The sequence below is a fragment of the Gymnoscopelus microlampas genome, assembly GCF_963454915.1.
Source record: "Gymnoscopelus microlampas genome assembly, chromosome: 14".
NCBI lineage: Eukaryota > Metazoa > Chordata > Actinopteri > Myctophiformes > Myctophidae > Gymnoscopelus > Gymnoscopelus microlampas.
In genome coordinates this window covers 42137207-42163790 of record NC_139951.1, presented here as the reverse complement: position 1 = coordinate 42163790, position 26584 = coordinate 42137207, and the positions used below count along the sequence as shown (strand labels likewise).

Below are 26584 nucleotides of genomic sequence, written 5' to 3'. Positions count from 1 at the left end.
AAATTAATATGTATTTGTCTACGGACCCCCATCTAAAATATTTTACGCCAGGGACGTCACCCCCATACAAGATTTGTGTTGGAAAAATAGCAGATCTACGAGCTTGTAGATCGGCTATATTTTCAAATAGCCAACGTAATAATATGTTTACAGCTGGCTCTCTTCCTTGGGGGGGCTTGTTTTCGTAGACCCGGTTTGCGTGTTTCTCTCACAAGACCTGGCAACGCTGGAGCAGAGATAGAGCCTCTAGTCCAGCTTGCCTGCATTCCTCCTCATTCCTCCTCCTCTCTGTCCAGAAGAAAAGGAGAGAAAAACACCAATAATTATTCAAAGGCGTGTTGGATGTATGTTCTATCGAAGGATCAGCCTCGCCTTTGGACACAATAATGACTAGAGCAGAGCTCGCACGCAGCTGCGACTAAAGGTTTATTAATACAAACCTAGTAAATGGACTTACAATAAAGCCCAAAAGGCGTGTTTTTTTATATACATATATTATGGGAGTTTTTCCCCATGATTCCCGTGTAGGTCAGCGTGCTGTGGTCGGGGGGGTTTATGGGATTTAAAACCCCCTACCGAATCTCTCTGTGTTTTTTTTCCTTCCCTTCTTTCTAAATGAGGATTTGCAAGATGGCTGATGACAGCTATACCCCTAACAAGGACTAAAGGAATATAGGCGACGGCCCCTTTAAGAGATCGCGAGGAGGAGGGGGGTATATATTTTTGTATGTATATCAATTATATATCATAATAATGACTGTTATAAATAATAATGACCATGTATGTTGGCGGTGGTTGCTTGATGGTTCGAAAATAAACCTCGATCTGTAGAGGTTTATTTATTTATACCTGGCTGCCTGCTGGTTGAAAATGGTGAGGTGACGTCTGAGATAATTACACCATTTAAATCAAGCTTTGAGGGGAAGTAAGATAAATAATGTTGTCGGCTTGAAAACAAGTGACAAAACGTCTATATTCTATAGCTAAAGTCTAAAAAAGAGGCTTAAAAAAGTGGTCATTGGGATAAGATTATGTGTTTTCCAGAGACATAATATGATAGATGGTGTCGGTGTGTGAGAGAGAGAGAGAGAGAGAGAGAGAGAGAGAAAAGCAAAAAAGGCTTCAAACAAGCAGCGGCCAACATTCCAGTGGATTCTAAAAGCCTTTGTTTTGTGCGCATGATGAACTGGATCATTCGGCTATTAAACGATTAACTATGCAGTAACACGGGCCTCCAGATGAAACGGTTGGCCCGGGTGTGATTTCTGTTTTTTAGTGCGATCATCATCATAAAAGGCCATTATTATTGTCGAGGCATACGAGGGGGAAAAACCCAAGACTATTGAGAGAGAGAGAGAGAGAGAGAGGAAAAGAGACCGAGGCCTTGTGTACAGATATGCGAGGAAGAGCGTCGATCATAGCCGCTGTGCCACATAGATACATAGTATCTACATCTATTAAGGATACATTGTTGCACAGCGTTATTACTATGTCGCTGTCGTGTCATAGACATCTACTGAAGGGCTGAAGATACTTGTCATGCGGATCTGATCTGTACAAATAGTCTTTTTTTTTGCGTGTTATTTAGCCCCGACTGGGGCTGCCAAATATAGCATTTGACGCTGTATAATCGAATTTCTATTGCGAAGGATTTTTTGTCCAACAAATAATAGTCTTATTTATTGTTGGTCAAACCGACACAAGCTGTTGTATAAAGGCTGCATTATATGGTCACTGGATTAAATGCAACCTTGAGGTACTGATGATAACATCGATTCAGGTTAAAGATCTCTATAAATAAGCATTCAGGGTGTGGATTTAGAAGGCAGCCAGGAAACGCAGTCTTGTTTCTGTTTGTTTTTTTTGGTTCTGTGTTCATTTCTGCTCTCTTGATTCTTTGAATCAATCATAAACCTGGAATTCAGGCTCATTAACCTTAAGTTTAAAGGCCTGTACAGACAGACAGAGAGAGAGGATCAAGTGTCTCTCATTTGCTACACAGAGATTGATTCACCATTGTCACCCATGTACAGTATAGTGATCACATGAGCAGGCCTGTAGATCTTCAACTATAAAAACCCTGTTCCATGGTGGCTCTCTCTCCATGCCTTGTTTGCGTTCCATCGTTTACCTGTAGCTGACAAGAATGTAAGCTTAGCTAGCTAGGCCACAGCTGCTTCCAGTAGGCCTGTATAGGTACACAGTACACACACACACACACACAGCAGGCAGGCCCCTCATGCATGTGCTGTGGAGGAAATGAAAGCACCATTTACGGTAAATCATCTGCGTAACGTCAGCCCCTACTTTGTGTTGTAATCACAAAAGGTGTTGTCATCGTCGCCCGAGGCCTTCCCTGGTCATCCACTGGAATTTGCCTTCATGTCGCAGCAATAAGCAACTACTGTCAGGGGAGTCGAGTCAGTCTCACCTGGACCTGGTATTCACAGACTCAAGGGGTGGGCTGTTTTCTTCGGAGGGGGGATTGTGACAGTTCCCCTTTTATCTTATTAGTTTTTTTCAATCTTGTTCACTCCGCTGTCAGAGCACTTCCTGGTTAGGCTTTGATAGTTCCCAGTGTTTGGAACGAATAGGTAGACCTAAACCAAACCGGGTTAACTAAAACCCCCAGGAGGACCGGACGCTGGTGCATGCCAGCCGCCCCGGCCACGATGATGGCCTCCGAGATGGCTGAGACCTGGAGGAACTGTTTCGAGGAGGAGCTGATCTGCCCCATCTGCCTGCACGTCTTCGCCGACCCCATCCAGCTGCCGTGCAAGCACAACTTCTGCCGGGGCTGCATCAGCGAGGCCTGGGCCAAGGAGCAGTCGATGGCGCGCTGCCCCGAGTGCAACCACGCGTACTCGCAGAAGCCCAGCCTGGAGAAGAACCACAAGCTGTCCAACATCGTGGAGAAGTACAACGCGCTGAGCGTGGAGAAGCCGCCGCCGCCGCCGCCGCAGTGCATCCTGTGCCGCCGCGGCCCGCCACTACCGGCTGTCAAGGTGCGACCGATTAGCAATTGTTTTGAGATGATTGTAATTGTTTTTGCATAATGGTCAGAGTAGTCAATATTGTTTCCATGTTGAAACATTTCCATACATTTTCAAAAGAAATTGTGGAAAAAGCAGATCTACCAGCTATTTCTGCTACTTTTTTAAAATGTTATTAAATATCTCAGTCATTTCTTTAGTTATTTGTCATACCTGCCCACGTGCAAGTTTGTTCACGAACCCTAAAAGCCAAAACTAGAAATGTCATTTTAATTAACATGGTCCACTGTTCAATGCCTCCCGCAAAATAACACAATGAAATCATTAATCTGTAACTATTCGTCAAGTAAAAAAAATGTCAACGATCGTGCCAACCCCCTCATATAGGTGTGCCTGCGCTGCAACGCGCCGTGCTGCCAGTCCCACGTCCAGACGCACCTGCAGCAGCCATGCTCGGCCCTGGGCCACCTGCTGGTGGAGGCGGAGGCCGTGAAGGCATGGACCTGCCCGCAGCACGACGAGTACCGGCTGTACCACTGCGAGGCCGAGCAGACCGCCGTCTGCCAGTACTGCTGCTTCGCCCGCTGCCACCCCAGCCACGGGCACGCCGTCACCGACGTGGAGCTGAGGCGCAACGACATCAGAGTAAGGACACGCGCATGCAGTCACGCCACGCACGCACGAGCACAGACACACACACACACACACACACACACACACACACACACACACACACACACACACACACACACACACACACACACACACACACACACACACACACACACGTTTTATATCCATGAAATAATCCATACACTCCCATCTTGTTCTATAGAGCAGGGTCAGAGTCTAACTACAATTACAATGTAGGCATTTAGCTCTTATCCAGATCGTACCTCACAATAAGCAAGATAATCACATTCATAGAATGCAGAGAGACGTTGTGTAGTGACTAACTAGTATCCCAGGTGAACCGAGAACCTAGCATTGGGGCGGCCATAGCTGAATGGTTAGTGAGCCCGCCTAGGGAGCCAGAGGCCCTGGTTGCCCCAGGTTCGATTCCAGGCCAGGTCAGCATATGTGTCGATGAAATGAAATTTGTCCCTGAGCAAGACTCTTAACCCCTAATTGCTCACAGGTTCTCATTGGAAACAAGACTGCAAGGACTTTCATGAACGACCTGTTAAAAGGAATTATCCATATCCTTATCAGTCAAATTAATGCACTATCAAAATAACAATCTGTACATTGAAACAGGCTTCATGACAAAAACGCAGAATCGCAACTGGTTTCGGTTTCTTGCCGTCAAGACGGCCTTTGATCAGACGCACATTGTATGTGTGAATGAATGATCAGGAAAGTGATTTAACACCTTTTTAACATGCAAATGAGCTGTCCCCCTCGTGGGTCAGTGTATTCGAAAAACAGCATTTACCCAAGTCAGTGAGTGGTGATTATTGCACATTCCTAAAGAAAACAAACGCACAACAAAGGACATGTTTTAACGCCATTAGCCTGGTTGCAGACAAACACGCCGTTAAGGGTAGACCTTTGAAAACCACTTTGAAACGCCCTCCAGCAGTGTGTTACCCAAAGCAAATTTACATGTGTATCTGTGTGTGTATATTGTGTGTGTTTGTGTATAGTGTGTAAAGTGTGTGTGTGTGTGTGTGTGTGTGTGTGTGTGTGTGTGTGTGTGTGTGTGTGTGTGACTGCGAGTCTATCTTCGAGTCTATACATTTTCAATTGTGATCCATTCCAGCCCATTCTCATCTGCTGGAATGACAAACAATGTAGTGGAGGGCGAAACAATGAGAGGCTCTCAGCCGGCCTTATCTCCCCAGCACAGGTGCATCCTTGCTTGGGATCGCCGGTCATGAGAGGGGGGGGCGGGGAGGGGAGGGGGGCTTAAGGCCGCGGTGAGGGAGGGCTCTAGTGCGGTGAAATTAAAGTGATTCGTCACTAGATTCTATATGGTTTCTATGGGCCTTTATTTATACTGTATATTATTATTATTATTATTATTATTACCCTTATTATTATTATTATTACCCTTATTATTATTATTATCAATTTTGTATTTAGTGATGTATGCCACAGGTTTTCAAAGTGGGGGTGCAAGGCCCCCAGGGGGGAACCCAGGGGACACCAGGGGGGCCAATTAGACGGGAGAGGAATGTTGTTTTTGAATTAAATTAAATGCATAAGGTTAGTGTGCCAGTTTAACCACTTTCAGCCTGGAGTCACTGTTTGGGCATATCATTACTGTCAAATATTTTTTATTTGGCTTATTTTTAAGCCATTTCACTATAGTGGGCCCACAGCCCCGAGGCTATGGCTATTTGGAGGTCATTGGCATCGAAAAGTTTGGGAAACCCTGATATATATACTGTATTATTATTATTATTAATGATACGGCACTAAAAGCATTTTTAGTGCTGTATTCTATAGAAACCAGTAGGATGGTTGGAGCGGATGTGTTGTTTACGAGTGGGTGTGTAGGTGGGCTGGGAATGGGTTTTAGTCAGCAGGGAAACCATGAGTCCTTTAGCACTGACTCATTTGTCACGCCCAACGCCCAGTTTTGGGTGTCAACTCGGACGAGTTTAGGGTGTATTTCCTGACAGGGCTCTGTGTGTGACTCAGCTCATGTGTAATTTATAACTTCCTTCAGGCCGGGGAAGGGCCTTATACAGTATAGGTAATCTTTAGGTCTTAATTCATAGGCGTGTTTGGCTATAAATACTTTACATTCCAATTCCGGTTTTATTACAGAACGGTCTGTATCTGACATGGTTCACATGTAGGAGAGATTGTGTGCACAGCTTGTTCTTGTATTTAGGCCAGGTGCTGGACATAAAGGCAAATATCAAGGAGAAGAAGGTAAAAACATCCGCACACTGGTTTAAAGCTCCCAAAAAAATGTTTTCTTTAACGTTTCGACCTTATTGGTCTTCACCAGGCAAAAAATTATGGTTATTTTTTGCCTGATGATGACCTATAAGGTCGAGACTCGAAACGTTGCGCCATTAAGAAAAATAATAATTGGGGAGCTTTAAAACCAGTGTGTAGATGTTTTTACCTTCTCCTTATATCTGACATGGATCATCTGTACTGAGGCCTTAACCCTTATTTGTCCTCCATGTTGATTACGATAACCAACCTCCCACCACCCCCCAATACCTCCTCTGTAAGCCCCTCCATATTATTCACCCTACTAAAACCTAGGCCCTGTCATCCATATTCACCCTACTAAAACCTCCTAGGCCCTTTCAAAATCATTGCATAATGGCCCGTTCGCAATTATTTAACATAATTGCAGTTGTTTTGCATAGAATCATTAGAGTCGTTTTCCATTCCAAAATGTTTCTTAATATTTGAAAAGCATCCGTGAATTCTCAATGCGACGCGTTGTGAGCTTGCAGATTGGCTATTTTCACAATTTTTCTTTTCTTTTTGAAAGTGTTACATTATTAAGTGTATGCAGCCTTGTGCAATTGTCGTTTACGAAGCCTAAAAGGGAAAACTGAACGTGGGAACTTATAATTAAAAATGACATTTCTAAGCCCACAATTACGTCATGAATCGCAATCATTTCTATGACAGTTAAACCGCCGACTGTAAAATGTCATGAATGTGTGACAGCCCTACTAAAACTTAGAGCTGAGGAGGAGCCACCAGGCCCAAAACGTCACCTGGATGGTAATAATAAAAACCTTTTGAAGCTATAGCCAGTGTGTGCGCTCAATTCTATTGAGGCGCCTGACTTTTTAGACTGTGGATGTGCGTAAGGATGGGATGATAATGGTTGTTATTGTTAATCGCGAATAAAAAGAAACGCTCACAATAATCACTTTGCTGTGAATTTGTCCTTCGTCATACACTGGACGAAGTTGGCTCTGTACCTGGACCGCTTCTTTTCCGTCCGCATCGAATGTCTGCTCCAAAAATAACAGATCTACAAGCTCACAACGCATTGAGAGCTTGTAGATCTGCAATTATTTTAGCTAATGTTCCCTCCAGAATATGGATGCTGGTCGTGCAAGTGGTTAACAAAAGTGGCCTTTTTAAGATTGTTTTGATTATCGCGATAATATCGTTAACCCATTCAATCCGGGAACGCATCTGTGTCATTTTAGATTTCTTTGGCTATTAGAAAATAGCAGATATACTCACAGAGTGCCTACATTTTTTTTGAAAATCCTAACAGTATGTTGCTATATCAGCGATGCTCCAACTTTTCCATGTGAAGGACCTCCAAAATGATATGTATTTGGCCGCGGACCCCCATCTCAAAATATGTTGTTCCAGGGACCCCCAGAACCAAAGATTTTAGTTACAATTGTTCGCTTTAAAAGATATACGTATATTCAAAGATTTGCCAAAAAATAGCCGCGCTATGAGCTTGTATACCTGCTATTTTTGAATAGCCAAAGAAATCTTAAAATGACACAGATGCGACTGTTTTGGCCACAATAATAGTGACATTTCCATATGATCCCATCCCTGGATGTGAGTGCTTTATTCACTTGTCTGTTAGCCCTACTAAAACCCCCTCCTCATCATCATCTGCCAGCCAACCCAACCCCACTCCAGGCTGGGACTGACCTTCCCTCTGGGTCCCTCCCCTCCCCTCCAGCTCCACTCTCCTGCTCTGGTGCTCCTGATGGAAAAGACAATGTGTTGAAATGACAGCTAAAATAGATCCCTCCTCCCCCTCTCCTTACACTGGGCTGCCACTCCCCCCCTAAAGGTACCCCTGCCTGGGCCGCTGGCTCGGTCCTCCCCACCCCCACCTTTCCAGGAAGCGACCGACCGACCAACCGACGTCTCTCCACCAACCATTTCTCTTCCAGCCGGCCTCTAGACTGAGCCTAATTCAATCATCGCAACCAGGTCACAGTCCTGGATCCAGTGTTGCCATGTCTGCTTGTTATAAGCGACTTTGGGCTTGTTTTTCTGTAAAGTTGCTTGTAAATTTCGGTGGTTGCGTTTTTTTTGGGCTTGTTTCTAAAGTCTAGTTGCTTATTTTGGGCTTGTTTTCCTAATGTTGTTTAAACCAGTGGTTCTTTTTCACATTTTTCACATTTTCTTCAGGATTTGTTTGAAAATAGCAGATCTACAAGCTCACATCTGCGATGCGTTGTGAGCATGTAGATGGGCTATTTTCAAATAGGTGATGTATATAGGTTTAAACTGGGGCTCATGTTGTAGCCTAGTCGCTTCTTTTGGGCTTGTTTTCATAGACCTGGTTGCGTGTTTCTCTCGCAAAACCTGGCAACACTGCCTGGATCTAGCCATGCCAACTGTGTGTGTGTGTGTGTGTGTGTGTGTGTGTGTGTGTGTACTTGTATTACGATACTTGTGAGGGCCAAATGTCCCCACAAGTATAGTAGAATTTGAGAAACAAGACACCGTGAGGACAATTATCCGGGTCCTCACTAGAGAAATGGTCGAAATATTTTTTGTTTTGTTTTTAGACTAGGCTCACAATTAGGAAAATATTCAGGTTATGATTACACATTTAGAGGTTAGGGTTGGAGTTATGCCTGATTTATACTTCGTTGCAATCCACAAGCTTGTAGATCGGCTATTTTCGGCTAGAATCACCGTCCTAAAATGCTGATGTCCTCACATGTATAGTAATATAAACGCGTGCATGCGGGCGTGCGTACACACACACACACACACACACACACACACACACACACACACACACACACACACACACACACACACACACACGTGCACATGATCCAGGGGGCGTTGACCTGTAGGACTAATGACTACAGAACTACAGGGAGTGAAACATTCCCATTAGTGGGCCCCACTCAGCCCTGCCTTCTGCCTGGGCTCTAATCCCAGACTCACCACCGAGCCCCCAGTGACTTATTATTTATTCTTCATGTCTTTGTGTATGGGGATGGGTTTGACATGCTTCATGTGGATCAGGTTGGCATTAAGTACCAAAACGTCTTGCACTTCCTCTGTGTAGCGCCATCGCCACTGAACCACAACGACGTCTCGGTGTAGAACCATGAGGGATTCTATATTAAAGTGAGTGAAAATATGAATCACGATTTAACCCGTTAAGACCTGAGGCCGATTCCACAAATGCCTTCTAAAATCATTAGTTCTCACACTCAAGATTTTTCAAAAATCTTGTGAGCTTGTATATCTGCTATTTTTAATATCCAACGCAAAAATCTAAAATGACACGGATGCCTTCCTGGTTTTAAAGGCTCTCATCTCTTAACCACTTGTACCCTAGTGTCCTTATTCTATGGGTGAACATTCGGCGAAAAATAGTGGCCATCGTTAAAGGGAACCGTTAAGAGGGAGTCGTTAAGGAACCGGAATCGTTAGATTCCGAAAGGATCCTCAACCCTAATGGGGATCCACGGCATAATGTCAATATCAATTTAGGGGTCCTTGACATGAAAATCTTTTCATGTCAAGGACCACTGAAACGGAGGATATCCTCAACGCTTGGGGGGGGAGGAGAGTTTCCAGGGGGTCCCCAGCAAAAGTGGTTAATATAGCGTCTTATTCATTTTTAACAACTTTATCCATTTATATGTTGGCTATTCAAAAATAGCAGATCTACATCTTTTTTTAAATGTATTTTAAACGTTTTTTTTTAACACAAATCTTTTTATAGCAGATCTACAAGCTCATAGCGCGCCACTTCGTGCCGCACTATGAGCTTGTATATCTGCTATTTTTGAAAATGTTTGAAAAATATCGAAAATGTTTGAATAATATTTTTACATAGATATTATTTTCTGGGGGTCCCTGGCAAAATCTTCTCAGATGGGGGTCCGCAGCCAAATACATATCCATTTGGGGGTCCTTGAGATGAAAAAGTTTGAGAAGTACTGCTCTAGGAGATCTAGAGATACATGGTAGAGTGGTTCAGTGTGACGTGGCAACACGAGGGACCGCCAGGCGAGAGCCACGTCCTGGAGCCGCACGCTTCGCCCTACTGTCACTGTCCCGCTATTAACGAGCGTTGTTGTCACAACACTGCAATGACTCACAAGATCAGACCCTGTGTGTGTGTGTGTGTGTGTGTGTGTGTGTGTGTGTGTGTGTGTGTGTGTGTGTGTGTGTGTGTGTGTGTGTGTGTGTGTGTGTGTGTGTGTGTGTGTGTGTGTGTGTGTGTGTGTGTGTGTGTGTGTGTGTGTGTGAATACATGTGCATATTATTAGAGAGGAGCGGAGAGAAACGATGGGCTGGGTGGTGGTGGGTGGGCGGGCGGGGGGTTGATTAGATGTGTGGAATGCTGGGGAAGGAATAGTTCTTCTGGGGCAGTGGTGGTTCTCAAAGTGTGGTCCGGGAACCACGCCCAGTGGTCCTTGAGGGGGTCCCCAGCAAAATCAAGTAAATATGGCATTACAATCAGTTTAACCACTATCAGTTTAACTTACTTTGGCTATTTGAAAATAGCAGATCTGCAAGTGCACCAAAACCCGAGTGCAACAATTTTGGACATGAAAAAATGTTTGAGCACCCAGTGTTCTAGCAGTCCAGAGATGCTGCTTTTTCTGCCTCTTCCTCCTCTTCTTGCCCATTTATCTACCCCCCCCCCCCCTTTCCATTATTTTCTCCCTCACTCATGCAAACACAAAATAGCATTTGGTTGCTATGACAGCCACCCCACCCCTCCCTCGGCCCGCCAGGATTGTGTGTTGGTCGGACAGAGACGGAATTAGCTTGGTTCCCTAGCTGGCTCCTAATGCTACGTTCACACTGGCTAGCTAACAAAAGATAACCCAACTACAAAGCGACAGCGTGTCTGTCGCAGAGTCGCTGTTGAAGTGTTGGATCGACACACTCGTTGACGTCAAGCGTGCGTGCGACGAGCAAAAAAATATAAAGGAAAATATAAAAGCCTGGGGTTACAAAGAACATATAATTAGTCATAATTAGTTTTCCCCCCATTACAAGCAGGACTTGTGTGAAGAGAGAAGAGATGAGTCGAAACACTTGGTGGTTTGGTAGCTTTGTAGCTGCAGTTGAAGCCAGCTCAACTTGGATCGTAGCTTTGTAGATTCTGTAGCTACTACAAACGTCGGGCGTCGCTTTGTATGTCGCTGGCTTTCATCGAAAATGAATGGTAGCATGTAGCTTTGTAACTTCATGTCACTGGCTCCCATCCTATCCTACTATATATTAAGGAAACCATTGATCCTGGATTGAGCTATTGATCTGTACATGCACACGGGCATTGACCATTAGCATAATTATGCAGACAGTGAGGAAGCCTGTTTTTCACTTTACCAAAATGTAAGCTGTCTATTAGCGTTTTTTCCTTTTTTTTCTGTCTATGGGATCTGTTGTCATGGTTACGCTCATGGGCTCTGTTGTCATGCCCCCACAGGCTATGGGATCTCTTAGCTGCTGGCTAGACTTGGCTTAGAGACACACACCGCCACACAGACAACGGCAGAACACACAGACGCTGCAAACCGTGTCCACACACAGCGTTTTATGAGCGGGAGAGCGCTTTGGATATCATCTCCATAGCACTAGCACACAGATTGACACGTGCAATGGACGAATCCAGGTTGTGTTATTAGCACACATAGCTTAGCTGAAACAGCGTAAACATCAACATTGTGGGTGGCAACGATTCCACGGCGGGTTGTAAATGACCGGGTTGTCACACACCACACACCAACAGGATTAAATTACTCCCCAAAACTTAAACTATGCATAGTCACGAGCGCATAACCAAAAAGTCTGCTTATAATTTAGTTTGGCTGCGCACATTGCCGGGTATGGATTTGTTTTTTTTTAAATATATGAATTTGGATACGTTTTTTATAAGACATGACATCAACAAGACATAACAATAAGACAAACAAACACCAGACTATAATGCATGTTAAACATGAGTAATTAACCTATCATAATGAGGTACTGTATAGGCAAACAGAATACAACAATTGGACACGTTAGCAATTGGGCTTGTATACAAAACAGAGCAGTCACACAGCAGAGTCGAGATGTCCCGCGATAAGACCCCAGTTGTACACGAATGTTGCTAAACTGTCCTGTTTGTTGCAAACGCAGCCTCTCCAGATGTATCAGTGATACAAACTCATTAAGCCATCTAGTAAAACAAGAAGCGATGGAAGTCTTCCACTCTGTTAAAAAAACAATTCTCTTTGCTACAAGTGTACCAAGCATAAGAGGCTGTTGGACAGAGTATACGGCAGAGCGAGAGACGCTTCGGAGCAACCAAACAAGGCAGTTAGTGCAATAGTGCATCGGGTTCAATCTGAAAACCGTATGCTCTGCTATACCAAGCAAAAATGTTTTGCCAGAATAAAACAATCCTTGGGCAGGACCAGAAAGTGTGACCCAACTTGGAGATGTTGCATCTGTCACAAGTAACGGAAACAGTCAGATACATTTTATTCATTTTAACCTTAGAGTGATGTAATCTGTGCATAGCGGGTATGGACTACTTTGTAGCTGGCAGGGTGAACGCAGCGTAATATCACAGGCATAGGCCCCCCCTCATTTCTCTTTTTCTTAATCTCTTTGTGTTTGTTTCTTCTTTCTTTCCCTCTTTTCTCATCTAACAGCAAAGCCTGTTGAGGCAGCAGGAGCGCGTGGAGGAGCGGGTTCAGGACATCGAGGAGCAGCTCTGCAAACTCGACTCGGACAAGTGTGTGGTGGAGGTACGTTCTGCACGGTACAGTCGTGCTCCTCTGAGGGCGTACCGAATGGAACCAAATGGACCCTCACGGGCCCATTTGGTTCCATTTGGTACGCCCTCAGAGTTAAATGAACACTGAGTGTTACATTCTGCACATAGTCGTGCTCCTTTTCGTGTATGCACACCACTTTGGGTTGTGTAGTTTCCTTGTCATTATGTAACCAGTCCAGTTGGTGAGATATCTTGCTGCGTTGCTCCATCGATTAGAAATCGATGTACCAAAAATAGTCTCCTCATTGACTTAGCTACATTTCATGGTGAAACGGCTCTCGAAGGCACTCTTTTAGCACATAAACAAACACAGACCAAGACGATTCTGACAATATATAATACATCAACCGGTACAGCATTTACATTAGTACTATTTGAAGATCCGGTTTCAGTCTGAGCGTTCTTCCTAATTCAAATAGCTAAAGAAGAAGAAGAAAATAGCACATCTCTACAAGCTTGAGCTTGCGTGAGCTTGTAGATCTGCTATTTTCTAAAAATCCTGAACATGTTATAAACATTTTAACAACACAAATCTTGTAAGTGGGTTCCTGGCATAAAATATATATTTTTTGCCAGGATCCGCAGCCAAATACATTAATTTGAGTGTCCTTGACATGAAAAGAGTTTGAAAAACACTAAGTTTGCATCATGACAAAGTTACTGCACAACCCCAAACCTATGCCAAAGTGTCATTGCGATGTAAACGTATTTGTGCGTGCAGCAAGGTTATTATAGTTTTGAAATTTTCATTATTTTTTATTTGGTTTTAACTTTGGTTTTCAATTTCAGGTTTGGTTTTGATTCGTTTTTAAAGCGAGTTTGCTAGTTTATAGTTATTTCTTGTTAGTTTTAGTTAACTATAACTTTTTACTTAAGCAAAAGCTCACAAGGTTGTAGATCGGCTATTTTCTAATAGCCGAAGCATAAAACGTAGTATAAAACTGACTATTATAACCCCGGCGTACACGTGTGCCTGTTTCAGGACCGGGTGTGCGAGCTGAAGGAGGAGGTGCGCCTGCAGTACCAGCGGATGCACCAGCTCCTGGAGGAGGACCTGGGCAAGACGCTGGAGGTGCTGGAGCGCGCCCAGTCGCGCTTCTGCCAGGAGAACGCCGCCCAGGTGCTGGCGCTGGGCGAGCAGCGGCACGAGGCCCAGAAGCTGCTCAGCTCCGTGCAGACGGCCTTCAACAAGGCCGAGGAGCTGAGCTTCATGAAGAACACCAAGCCTGTCAGAATCCTCATGGACAGGTGAGAGACAGAGAGAGAGAGAGACTCACTCCCAATCTTCCGCCGTAACCTGAAGACTCACCTCTTCAGACTCCACCGTAGCCTGTAGCACTGTAGCACTAGCCTTGACGACCTTGCAGGCTTATGCAAAGGCTAAAATGTGATTCAGATAGCATGTTATGTAGACCAGTGGTTCTCAAACTTTTTCATGTCAAGGACCCCCAAATTGACACTTGTTAGCCCACGGACCCCCATTTGAAAAGATAAGCCAGGGACCCTCATAAGAGATGATTTTTACGGCTCTAGCCGTAAAAAAAGAATAATTTCAAGGACCCCCAGTTTGACATGAATTAGGCTACGGACCCCCATTTAATGGCATTTCTATCCCTGGAACCCCAATTTATATTGTAAAATCAATGTTAATTTGACTCTGAGAGTGTACAAATGGAACCAAATGGACCCGTTAGGGTCCATTTGGTTCCATTTGTACAGTCTCAGAGTTACAGACACATAAGGGTCCATTTGGTTCCATTTGTACAGTCTCAGAGTTACAGACACATAAGGGTCCATTTGGTTCCATTTGTACAGTCTCAGAGTTACAGACACATAAGGGTCCATTTGGTTCCTATCCATCATTTAGCTGGGGACCCCCTGGAACCCCCTCAAGTACCCCTGGGGGTGCCCGGACCCCACTTTGAGATGTGTTGTGAGCTTGTTTGATTGATTGAATACTTTGTAGCACTGATGTAGACAGATGCCAGATCATTTGTAGACCTGGTATCCTATAGTGTGTGTGTGTATAGTTTCAATGTACAGATTTTCTTTTTCATGGTGAAACGGCTCTCGAAGTCACTCTTTTAGCACATAAACGAACACAGACAACGCTGATTCTGACAATATACTGTATAACATCACCCGGTACAGCATTTACATGTACCATTTGAAGATCCGGATCCTCGATTCAGTCAGAGCATTCTTCCGAATTCAAATAGCTAAAGGAGAAGAAGAAAATAGCACATCTCTTGAGCTTGTAGATCTGCTATTTTCAAAAAATCCTGAACATGTTATAAACAATTTAGCAACACAAATCTTGTAAGTGGGTTCCTGGCATGAAATATTGTCTGATATTATACTGTTCAGACTGATGATAGGTTCTTGGTTTACCTATGATCCTAGATTACTATTTCTTTGCATTTGATGTATTACCTCGTATTTGCCTGCTTACTGTAAATCACTCTGGATTAAGAGCGTCTGCTAAATGCCTAAATTGCAAGACCTGAGGCCAATGCTACAAATAATAATACATCCAATTTATATAGCGCTCTTCTTGGTACTCAAAGTCGCTTTACAACAAAACAAATAAAAGAAACAACTTTATTAAGAGAATAACTAGTTAAAGGCTAAAAACTAAGCAAAGAAAAAACATGTAAACAATTAAATTGCAGAAAGGGGGATTTTAATTAGGCGGGGAAAGTGAGTCTGAAGAGGTGGGTTTTGAGAGAGGCTTTGGACAGGGCAAGGGTGATGTGACGTGGGAGTGAGAGGGGACTGTAACTGAGAAAGCCCTGTCACCCCAGGTGCGTTTCTTTGTTTTGGGGATGTGGTTGGCATCACTAGACCAAATGCCTTCTAAATCAGTAGTTCTCAAACTTTTTTGTGCCAAGGACCCCCATATTGATATATATATATATATATAGCCGCGGACCCCCATCTGAAAAAAAATTGTGCCAGAAGAGAAGATTTGTGTTTAAAAAATTCAAAATGATTCAACATTTTTCATACACATCAAAAATAGCGAATGGGTTACAATGAATCGGTTCTGCTCCACGATACCCAGGATGCATTGCAGGATACAGTCAGTAGATGGTGGTTAAGGTTAAAGCAGTGACTCTCAACCGTTGTCATTTCAAGGACCCGTCTGTTTAATGTTAACGGGTCCATTTGGTTCCATTCATACACTCTCTCTCTCAGAGATACAGATGCGTAAGCCCCGGCGGTGGGTTAAAGCTGCAATCCATAGGATTTAACGTAAAATGTAAGGTTTCGAGGTGGAAGATATGATATGATAAACACACACTTGAGGACAGACACAACACACACACACACACAGATTCTGTGCAGCACTGTGGATATCACAATGCACTGTGGGAAATGTGTCACGGGTTTTGCCCTTTCTAGCGATAGGTTGTGTCTATGAATGGTCATGGAGAGATTTCAGAGGTGGGAGACACGAGCCGAGGTGTGAAGTCCGCTTGTGTCTCCTCCAAACTACTGCTGCTTTTCACTCTGCCGACAGAATGAACTTGAAGCTGGGTTGTATGCGAAAACAATGCGGAACGTCTGACCAATCACAGAACACCCCAAATTAGTTCTGGTGTACAAATACATACACAAAGTCCAATAGGTATTGCTTTGTGTATAAACTGCAGACCAACAAGGAAAATAATCCAAGGCACTCCGTCTTCAAGTGAAAAAATATATTTCAATTTATTATTGAGCAAGGCAACTGAAATTACCTACTGGACACCAGTTCTGGTGTAGTATGCAATGCATTAGGCTTACATACATATCAATTAATTTGGGGGTCCTTGGCATGAACATGTTTGAGAGCCACTGTCCCAGGTAACAGCAGATTTTGTGCCCCTCTCTCTCTGACATCCTGCATCCTTTTTCCACCTGGTATATATAGCTCAGGACTCTACCAGCACCTCTGCAGTGAAGGGCACTGTGACACTCCCATAATAACTTTAGAATATACTATATATACACACACACACACTATAACAGCTCTAATATTTTTAGACACAATACACATGACACATTTACCTAATATAGGTTCAAACAAATGCACAATGAAGGGTGGAAATACCAAACCAAAGCCAAACTTAACAAAATAAACTCCCAACCACCCCCCGTCTTGGTCTCACTACTTGGTACAGCCCGACTAAAGCTAATTGACAACATGACTGACATCAGCTAGAGTCTGATGTCCGTTTGGGCACAGGAGATATTACATTTTGAGCTTTGTGAAGTACCCTTGTCAGCCAATAGTGGTCCTACACGTCCACAGGGTCTACATCTCAATAGAAGAGCAGGGAGAGACCACCTCCAATCACATTGGTTGATTGAAATTGTTATTAGGCAAAAAAAATGTAAAACAGCACAGTTACATTTATAATACTTTTGTCTAAAAGCAAGCAAAGAAAAATAAAAAAGATATACAAAAAAAGGGGAGGGGGGTCGTCTGTCTACCGGGAAACTGGTACTACCTCCTCTTATGGCCTCCAGAAAGATGAGTTTTTGGGGCTGTTTTAAATGAGCCCAGCGAACTGCATTTTTTGAGGGATGGGGTTAGACTATTCCATACCTTGGTGGCCGTGCTGTAGAAGGAGAATTTGCCCATGTTTGTTTTATGGGTGGGTGGTACCAGATTGTTGTCTACGCTCCCTCTAGTTTCGTGACTGTGGGTGTCACTAACTTTTTGGAGGTATTTAGACAGATATGCGGGTATAGGGGGCATTTCGGGCAAATCTGCATTTACGATTTTGAAGACCAGTCCCATTTTTAGTTGTTTAACCCTGTCTTCCACCCTGAGCCAGCCTAGGCTGGCAAAGTGAGTGGGAGAGTGGGAGGTTCTCAAACCTGTTTGGGCTCAGAGAACCGTTGTAAATAACCTTTCCATCCACGGCACCCCTGATTTATTTCAGCGGATCGCCACACAAATATGTAAATCTTTCCCCCCGCTAAGATACAGTATATCATGAGGAAAACTTCAAGAGAATATCTATTTCCATTAGGACAAATTGAAAATAACTTCATACTTGACATTTAACCACTTGGACCACCCCAGCATCCCTATTCTGGGGGGAACATTCGCCACAAATAGCCGATTTACCAGCGTCACAATGCGAGGCGCTGTGGGCTTGTTTGATTGATTGAATACTTTATTTACAGTTTGCAAAGACAAGCACAGGGAAGTACAGTTCAATACAAGGCCTGTTTAAGAGGATTTTAAACCCAAGACGGCACTATGGCTTGTTTTCATTGGGGTCCTTTGTACTCAATTCATCGAAACATTTAATGACAGACAAATATACAATACGATGCAAAAACATCATATAAACGAGTAGAAATAAAGATATGTACAGTACGCAGTTCGGGGGGAAGAGGGATGTAGGCTTTGACTTTTTACAGGGGCCAGTTCCGAAATTGCAGCCACCTGTAAGTGCTCTTTTAGAGCGGTTTTGAAGGAGACTTAAGGATTCCCATGTTTTTATAACTGTTGGTAGGGCATTCCCCATTTTTGTGGCATAGCAGTAGAACGAATGTAATCCCTTGTTAGAGTCAAATTTAGCTCTAACAAAACGTGATTTGTGGAGCTCCCTCTGGTGTTGTGATTATGGACGTCATTGATGTTTTTGAGGTATTTTGACAAGTACATGGGTGTCTTTGTGTTTGAGGTGTAGTGTATCTTGTAGACCGGGCCCATTGCAAGTTGCTGTACTCTGTCCTTTACCCTGAGCCATCTTTGGCAAGGAGACTTGGGGTACTGTAGATAGATAGAAAAATAACGCACAAAGTGCAGCGCTACTTAGGTCTGTTTTACTAAGTATAGAGGGTCTGAGTGGTTAAACTGAAGTGATATTGATCAATTCCAAATATGATCAAAGTATCTTGCGGCACCCCTGGATTTGAGACACGGCACCCACCCTGCTCTGAGAAACCCTGCTCTGCCATACAGACAGGTTAAAGATAGGGTCATCTTAAACACTCCACATTCATCCAGCTCCACTCGTCAAGCGGCGCATGCTGGGTGTGGTTCTGCTAACCTATCCATTCTGATGCCCACCAATGTGTATTTTACATCCTCAAAAGTGGCCTCTCACACTTGGCTAAGCGGCGTGTAAGTCATGTTCCCAACGGGGTGACTTCAAGGTTCAAGGTTGCTTTATTTTGTCTCCCTCGGGAGAAATTTGTCTTGGACACACGGACCAGCAGCATACATACACACACAAAATACCATAAAGTACAAGACAAAAACAATAAGGCACACAGTGACACGTACAACCCATTTAGGCTTATACATCACCCTCCAGCATAATAAATAAACACCCCAACCAGCATATAGTGCAACAAGAGCTGCACCTTAGCACCACCTCAAAACCTTCTGCCCCGCGGTCTGCCCTGGAGTGTAATTGACAGAGGGACAAAAGGGTACTTGTACCTATTATAGCTCCACGCATGGACCCCGTACCTCCTACCCGACGGCAGTAACCTATACTGAGGATATAGTACATGAGAGGGGTCAGACACAATCTTCTTAGCCAGCCCAATGATGGACTGCTCAAAAATGACCTGGGGGGTGTGGACATAACCCATAATCTTCCCTGCCATTTTGACCAATCTAAGGATCTTAGATTTATACTTTACCACCAGGTTTCCGAACCAACTGGTGATACCATATCTTACAATTGACTCTATAGACCACACATAGGCAACATACGGCCCGAGGGCCGGACCCGGCATTTTGACCATCTTAATCCGGCCCGCCAAGTCCTCAAAGAACAACAAAATGACCCCCCCAAATAATGTACATTCTAAAAGGCTGCCGTATGTTAATGGTTTTGAGAAAAATGAATTTAACTCGACTCCAATTAATAGTAATTCATATTTACCATTTGAGTACTATACTGTACCTGCATTCCTCCATCCGTATGTACTCAAATGTTTTATGTTTATATTGTAACAGTGAAACAGTCAACCTTGAGTCCATATTTATAACATAATGCAATGTGTTTGATCAGTGACCTATGGAGTGGTGCATATCAGATAAGATACTGTATACATTTATAGGCTCATTTAAAAGTTGATACGGCATTGACTTGGATTGTTTTATGCAAGTTGATACGGACAAGTTCTGTTTTTATTGTAAGGCCAGAGTACATCGGAGTGATACAGTACAGTACAGCAGTAAAAAACAACATTTTGTAACTGAAAATTCTTGTTGTTAAAGCAAGTACCTTATTGTAAAGTCTGGCATGTCTACCAAATTCATGCAGTTTTAACATAATTCAGCACTATGCGTTTCAATTGTACAGTGTGGCCCTTCACTCACTTTGTCAAAGTCAGTATGGCCCCCTGGAAATAAATCTTGCCCACCCCTGCTATAGACAAATCCACAGAGCGCTGCCTGTAGCTGCGGTGTCGTGGTGTGGAGCGGCACCCGCTTGACACCGCAGTTATGATTGTCACTCTGTGGATTCGTCTATACTAGCTCTATAAAAGATCAGCGGTATGTTTCTACGTACACCGAAGAGTCTAAGCCTACGGAGAAAATGAAGTCATGAAGGCGCTGGCGTATTTTTGCACACACACTTGAGCGTGCCAGCTCATTTCACAATCAATCTGTACTCCTAGATATTTATAGGAGGTGACCTGTTTGATGTCATGACCATGTATGGTGATCGTGGTGTGGTCTCCTATAGACCTGGGATCCACCACAGTCTCCTCGGTTTTCCTTAACATTAATTTGTAAGTGATGTTCATCACACCGTCCTTTAACTTGTATGTGTGTGTGTGTGTGTGTGTGTGTGTGTGTGTGTGTGTCTTGGCTGCAGGTCCCAGGCGTGTGTGGGCAGTGCGCTCCCCCCTTACAAAGTGGGGAGTCTCAACTCCAAGCTGTTCCTGTCTGAGCTCTCAAAGAGAGAGAAGAGCCTGAGGAGAACACTGGAAGGTAAGGAGAGCTCAAACATCCTGACCACCGTGACCGTCTTGATTACTTAATACAGGGTTCCCACGGTCATGAAATTCCTGGAAATATTCTGAAATTAGACTGTTTTCCAGTCCTGGAAATGGTTTGGAATTTATCACGTGGTCTGGAAAAATATTTGGCTATGCATTGTTTTGGGCTATTGATTCTGTTAATCAAAAACATGTTCCAAAACATGTCTAAAATTACATGAAATATCTAACATAATTAAGTAGTTTTGTGCCAAACGGGCTGCGTGATTGCAGCCTAAATGTATACCGCATGTCATATGAAAGAGAGAACAGACCTACAAGTTCGCAACTAACTGCAGCGCAATGCGTTGTAAGCTTGTAGATTTGTTCTTTTGTCACGTAACGTCTTCACTCGCATGATGGGAATGAACAATTAATCGACTATCAATTCATTGCCGTTACTTTTCAATTAATTGAACTTTTTTGAGAAAACAAAATACAATATTGCGCTGAATGATTGCTATGGAGTACCATAACCCTAATGTCACTTGTTCATCCCCTTGGGTCGTGGAAGTAATTTCTCCATGGAGAATAACATTGGGTCATCTTAGAATCGTCTCATATAAGAATTGTGATCCAAAAATAAACACATTGTCCCGGCGATATTGTCAGGGAGGTGGCTCTGTATCGTTTATGATAGTCAGTCACTCATATTTGATACAGTCTGTTTCTGGTGAAAATGTAACTAATTCGGCAGCGGTAACATTAGCGTTTTCTCACCAGTTGATGCTTCATATCCTTGATATGACTCATATCATATGAGTCAAACCGCCGGGATCATTTGTTTATGTTTGGAACACAGTTCTTATTTGATGCGATATTATACAAGTCTATGGGAATTCAGAAATTACGTCAGACCTCAGTGCTCTATATAGACCCGGAAATCGGGTTAAATATTTTGGAAAAGTTTTGGAAATTCATTGGTAAAAATGTGTGGGAACCCTGTTTATATATCCCAGCAGTTTTATTTTGGGTGAAGAGTTTTGGTGTAGAGGGGGGAAAAAAGCGGTCCAAATACAGACCCAACTCAGGTTTTACTGTTTTACTAAGAATTGAGGGTTTAAGTGGTTAACCCACATCTCTGTTTTTCTCCCGAACTCTCTCTCTTTCTCTCTCTCTCTCTCTCTCAGCTCCCCTCACCCCTCCCTCAACCTTCCTCCAGGTGGTCCCGGCCTACCCCAGCGGCCAGAGCTCCAGCTCGGGCGCCGAGAAGCGGAAACACGCCACCGCCTTCCCGGACGGCAGCGGCGGGCAAAGCGTGGGCAAGACCTCGGCGGCCGCCTTCAAAGACTCCTCCTCCTCGTCTTCCTCCTCCTCCGCCTCGTCGCTGGCCAAGCAGCCCTACCTGGGCTCCGGCTCCGCCTCCTCGTCCTCCGGCGAGGGCCAGTCGTCCGCCAATCAGCAGCAGCAGCCCCTGGGGGGCGGCCCCTGCGGCCCCTCCCACATAAGCGAGGGCGGCGGCGGGACGGGCGGCGGTGGCAGTAGTGGCGGCTCGCTGGCCAATCACCACTCGGGCTCGGTGTTTGGCTCCTCCCACTTCCCCCCGCCGCCACCGGGGGGCAGCGGCTCGTCGCACGCCTCCCAGCAGGCCGTGCTGCCGCAGTACGGCGGCCGCAAGATCCTGGTGTGCACCATGGACAACTGTTACTGCTCCGGCGTGCCCTCCGTGTCGGGCCACCGCGGCCACCCGCCGTACCCGCGCTCGGGCTCCTTCCCCTGGGTGAGCGCCCAGGACTACCCGCCTCCCCCCGGCCTGGGCTCCTCCGGCTCCATGCAGGGCCTGGCGGTGCGGGACTGGATCGACGCGTCGCAGACGCACAGACACGCGGACTTCTACGGGCTGTACGGGCAGCCCTCGGCAAAGCACTACGTCACCAGTTAACATGAACACACACACGCTAGACACGCACACACGCACACACGCACATACGCGCACACACACACACACACACACACATACACACACACACACACACACGCACAAATGTGTATTACTAGACTTTGTGAGGACATCAACATTTTAGGCCGCCGGTTTTATGAATGCCTTTTTTCCCCTTTTTAACGTAATTCTAATGCCAAAAAATAGCGGATCTACAAGGTTTGTAGATTGGCTATTTTCGGAGCACGACGCTGGTATAAATCAGGCATAACCCTGACCCCTAAACTGAATCTTTTCCTAATTGTAAGCCTAACTAAATGTGTCCTCACAGTGTCTATTTCACACATTCTACTATACATGTGGGGACATGTGGCCCTCACAAGTATAGTAATACACACACACACACACACACACACACACACACACACACACACACACACAAACACACTTACAGTAGATGGAAACAGACACTAATATTACAACTTCGCAGCATTTATTGACAGGTTAACCATATGAACCCTACCGTCCCTTTTTCCTTGTCGTAATAGGCAAACATTTGGCACAAAATTACCCGATCTACAAGCGCACGACGTGCTGTGAGCTTGTAGATCGCTATTTTGGGAAGAATAGGATGGGGGCCAAGTACAGACCCCTCGGGGGGGACTCCGGTCAACGAAGCAAAATACTGTAGGGTTTTTTAAGTGGTTAATACACCCAACCACCCTTCCGATTGAACACAGCTACACACACACACACACACACACACACACACACACACACACACACCTAAACCGTAGAACACGTACACTCTTTCGGGGGCAGGGTCGATCTTTTCTGTGTTTAATTTCCGTTTTTTGTTTTTGTTTTTATTTGTTGTCATGGGTGAATCATGAGGTGTATTATACATTAAAAGTGTCGGGTTCCGTTCACTCTGGCACACACCTGGCACACCTGGTGTAGACTCGCAGAGTCCCGGGCGCCAGGCGACGGGGGGGGGGGGGGGGGGGCAAGAGTACGAGAGGACGAGACCACCTTGTTTTATTTATAGAAGAAGCAGGAGAACGGACTGATAGAAAAATGAACACTTTTTAAAAGATCTGAAAAATGTAAAACGCATAAAATGTATTCTTATGTGTGTGAATGCTTTCCCGTAAAAAGGGGGGGGGGGGGGGGGGGGGCTGAGGTCAGGGGGGATGGGGGTGGTGGGGGGGGATTAGTCTCCGCCCTTGGGTTTTAGTCACTGTCTGAGATTTTATCCTGTGTTATCGGCCCTCCTGACTATACTGAGGTTGATTGCCTTATGTTATTATTACCGTTATTATAATTATGTTGTTTTTTTCTTCCTTCTGCCCCGTCGGACCGGTAGGCTAGGTCCGATAAAGATCCTTTAAAAAGAGGACAGAGGTCCTTCTGGAGTCGCTTAATTTTAGTCGCTGCACTTGTGGGCCTCGTTTTTCTTTTTCTTCTTTTTCTTTTTTCTTTTGACGAGTTCAGGGAGGTATCGTACGGCTTCTACACAAAATCGCTCTTCCATGTTCTTCCCCGCCGCGCGGAACACCCACAATGCACTTGGGGTGAAGGGCGGGGGGACCCGCCTTGGTATGCCTGGACTACTACAGAGGCCAACTTTCACAGGAGGATGTATATGAGCTGCTTCGTATGAGTGGTTAGCTCCTAGTGGGTTCTCAAAAATGGGTTCTGGGGGCCCTCTGGGTTCCTTGAGGAGGTTCCAAAGGGACCCTTACAGGTCTGTAACTCTGAGAGCTCTCAGAGTTATGGGGGTCCTAGAAAATCCAAAAGGTTTGAGAACCAATAGTTGATTGGAACCCAGTCCTCTGAGTTCTGGGAATCTACTTCCTGTTCCTAACGCTCCCCTTCTGGAGGGGAGGGAGGGGGGGGATGTAATCCCCCCCACCCCGTTTCCTGCTCACTGTCAGGCTTCCCACAGGACTTTACAATCCTCCGTCTGAGAGAGACTGTTTCCCATTGAATAGTTATTATTGCATTTTGTGTTACTTACTACATCAGTTTGGTCCCATGTTTTTGTCTTAAGACAACTTTTCGACTCGTGGACAAACGGGAGTAAGAGAAGAAGACACCGGGACAGACAGACAGACAGACCAAACTAATCAACGCAAGCATCCGGAGGATTGACGATGCTACTTCCTGCAGGGCAACGATGTCACTTCCTCTTGACAAGCACACTAGCTCCCCTGGCTTCCTGTTTGCAGCTGTAAGCATGCGGGGAAGAGTTTTCTAAGCAGTACGGAAAAAAAACACAAAACGACAACAAAAAGAACGAAAGACAACGGGGGTAAAAAAAAAAAAGAAAGGAAAAACAACCCTGGAGTTTTAAAACTGTATCAAAGTAGGGCGGGATGACCTTTTTTCATGAACTTTTTCTAAAGACCGAGACTGGACTGCTATGATGTAGCCGACGGCTATCATCCTTAACTAATGGGTTGTTACAACAACAACGGTCGCAACAACAACGGGAAAAAATACGGAAGTATCTTTTTTTGTAAATATTTTGTGAAATGGAGAGAAAAAAAAGACGACAAAAAAAGGAAAAGAAAATAAGATGGACATGTCATTTGGATGAGGGTTCCAAATAAATAGATAAATTTAAACTAGTCCGTTCTGTTTGGTTTACTTTGTGTCAGAATCACATGTTCTCACACACTTCTCACTTGTACACAGTGTTAATTTTGACAGCACATTTTGATTTAGTTTTAGTCATAGTCTTTTGAATAACATTCCATTTTAGTTTTAGTCATATTTTAGTCATCTGAAATGGTTCAGTTTTAATCTAGTTTTAGTCGACTAAATATAAGATTATAGACCACTAAATCTAAAGTTGATTTCGTAAACAAAAAACTATTTTGGTGGGCCATGTTTGCATCGTAATGCCTGATTTATACTTTATGCTTGCCGAAAATAGCCGATCTACAAGCTCACCACGTGACGCGTGGTGAGCTTGTAGATCTGCTATTTTGCGACAACTGCACACAACCAAGCATAAAATGTTCTTCTGGATCTCTTCTCCACTAGTCCTCCCTGACATCATAGTCTAGTTTCTATTTTTTGACAAAATTGTAAATATATTTAGTCATAGTTTTAGTCCTAATAGCTTAGTTTTCATTCCATTTTTTATTTAGTTTTCATCTATGAAAAAAGGTAGTCATAATGATAATGATAATGAATTTATTTATATTGCACATTTCCAGACAAGTCACAAAGTGCTTTACAGAGCAGAATAAAAATAAAAATCATGATAAAACTTTGGATAAAAGCTATTACGGACGATCAGAGAATAAAGCAAGTGGCACAAAATACATACAGATATAGTCAAATAGAACAAAAGTGGCAGTCAAATTTAAGAAAAGGCCTTAGCATAGCATAGTCGACAAAAACATGGTCATAGTTTTTTAGTCGATGAAATGAACACCGCTCGTACATTTGTTTTGTGTTTTCTGCAGAATGTAGAATCTAACAACATCCCAGGTGATTTGATCTGTTTGCATGGTGGTCAAAGGACTTCCCATATCCCCCCCCCCCCCCACCAGTACTGCTGACATGCACCCACAGTCATTTGCTTTAACGCTTGCTTTGGTGCCTAAAAAATATCAGATCTACAAGCTCACGGGGCGTGACGTGGGCCCCCGCGAGCATGAATCAGGCTTTAGTCTACAAATGAACAAAAGAGAAAATGAAACCCTCCCACTGTACCGCACCCACAATACATCACCCCATCACAAAGTTATATATATCGTTGATGTCGGGCAGAAACCTCTTATCTCTTTATTTTTCCATAAATTAATGCCCTACTAGATATTACACAAAAGCATCAAAAGTAGCAGATCTGCAATCTCGAAACACGGCGCGGAGTGACGTTTTTTGAGCTTGTAGATCTGCAAATGTTGCTATTTTTTTCATTTGAATCCTGAAAGTTAAGACATACTGTATGAGGTTTCCACCCGACAG

The 26584-nt window shown here is 44.2% G+C and overlaps 1 protein-coding gene across 1 annotated transcript; it reads left to right on the top strand.

Moving 5' to 3' along the window:
• Positions 1-240: 240 nt before the first annotated feature.
• trim8b (tripartite motif containing 8b) lies at positions 241-25233 on the top strand. Its single transcript, XM_084078725.1, has 6 exons — positions 241-3005; positions 3381-3638; positions 12590-12685; positions 13697-13962; positions 20559-20674; positions 21852-25233. Exons 1-6 carry the CDS (start codon positions 2652-2654, stop codon positions 22601-22603), a joined length of 1842 nt encoding a protein of 613 aa, XP_083934851.1. The 5' UTR covers positions 241-2651; the 3' UTR covers positions 22604-25233.
• The last annotated feature ends 1351 nt before the right edge of the window (positions 25234-26584 follow it).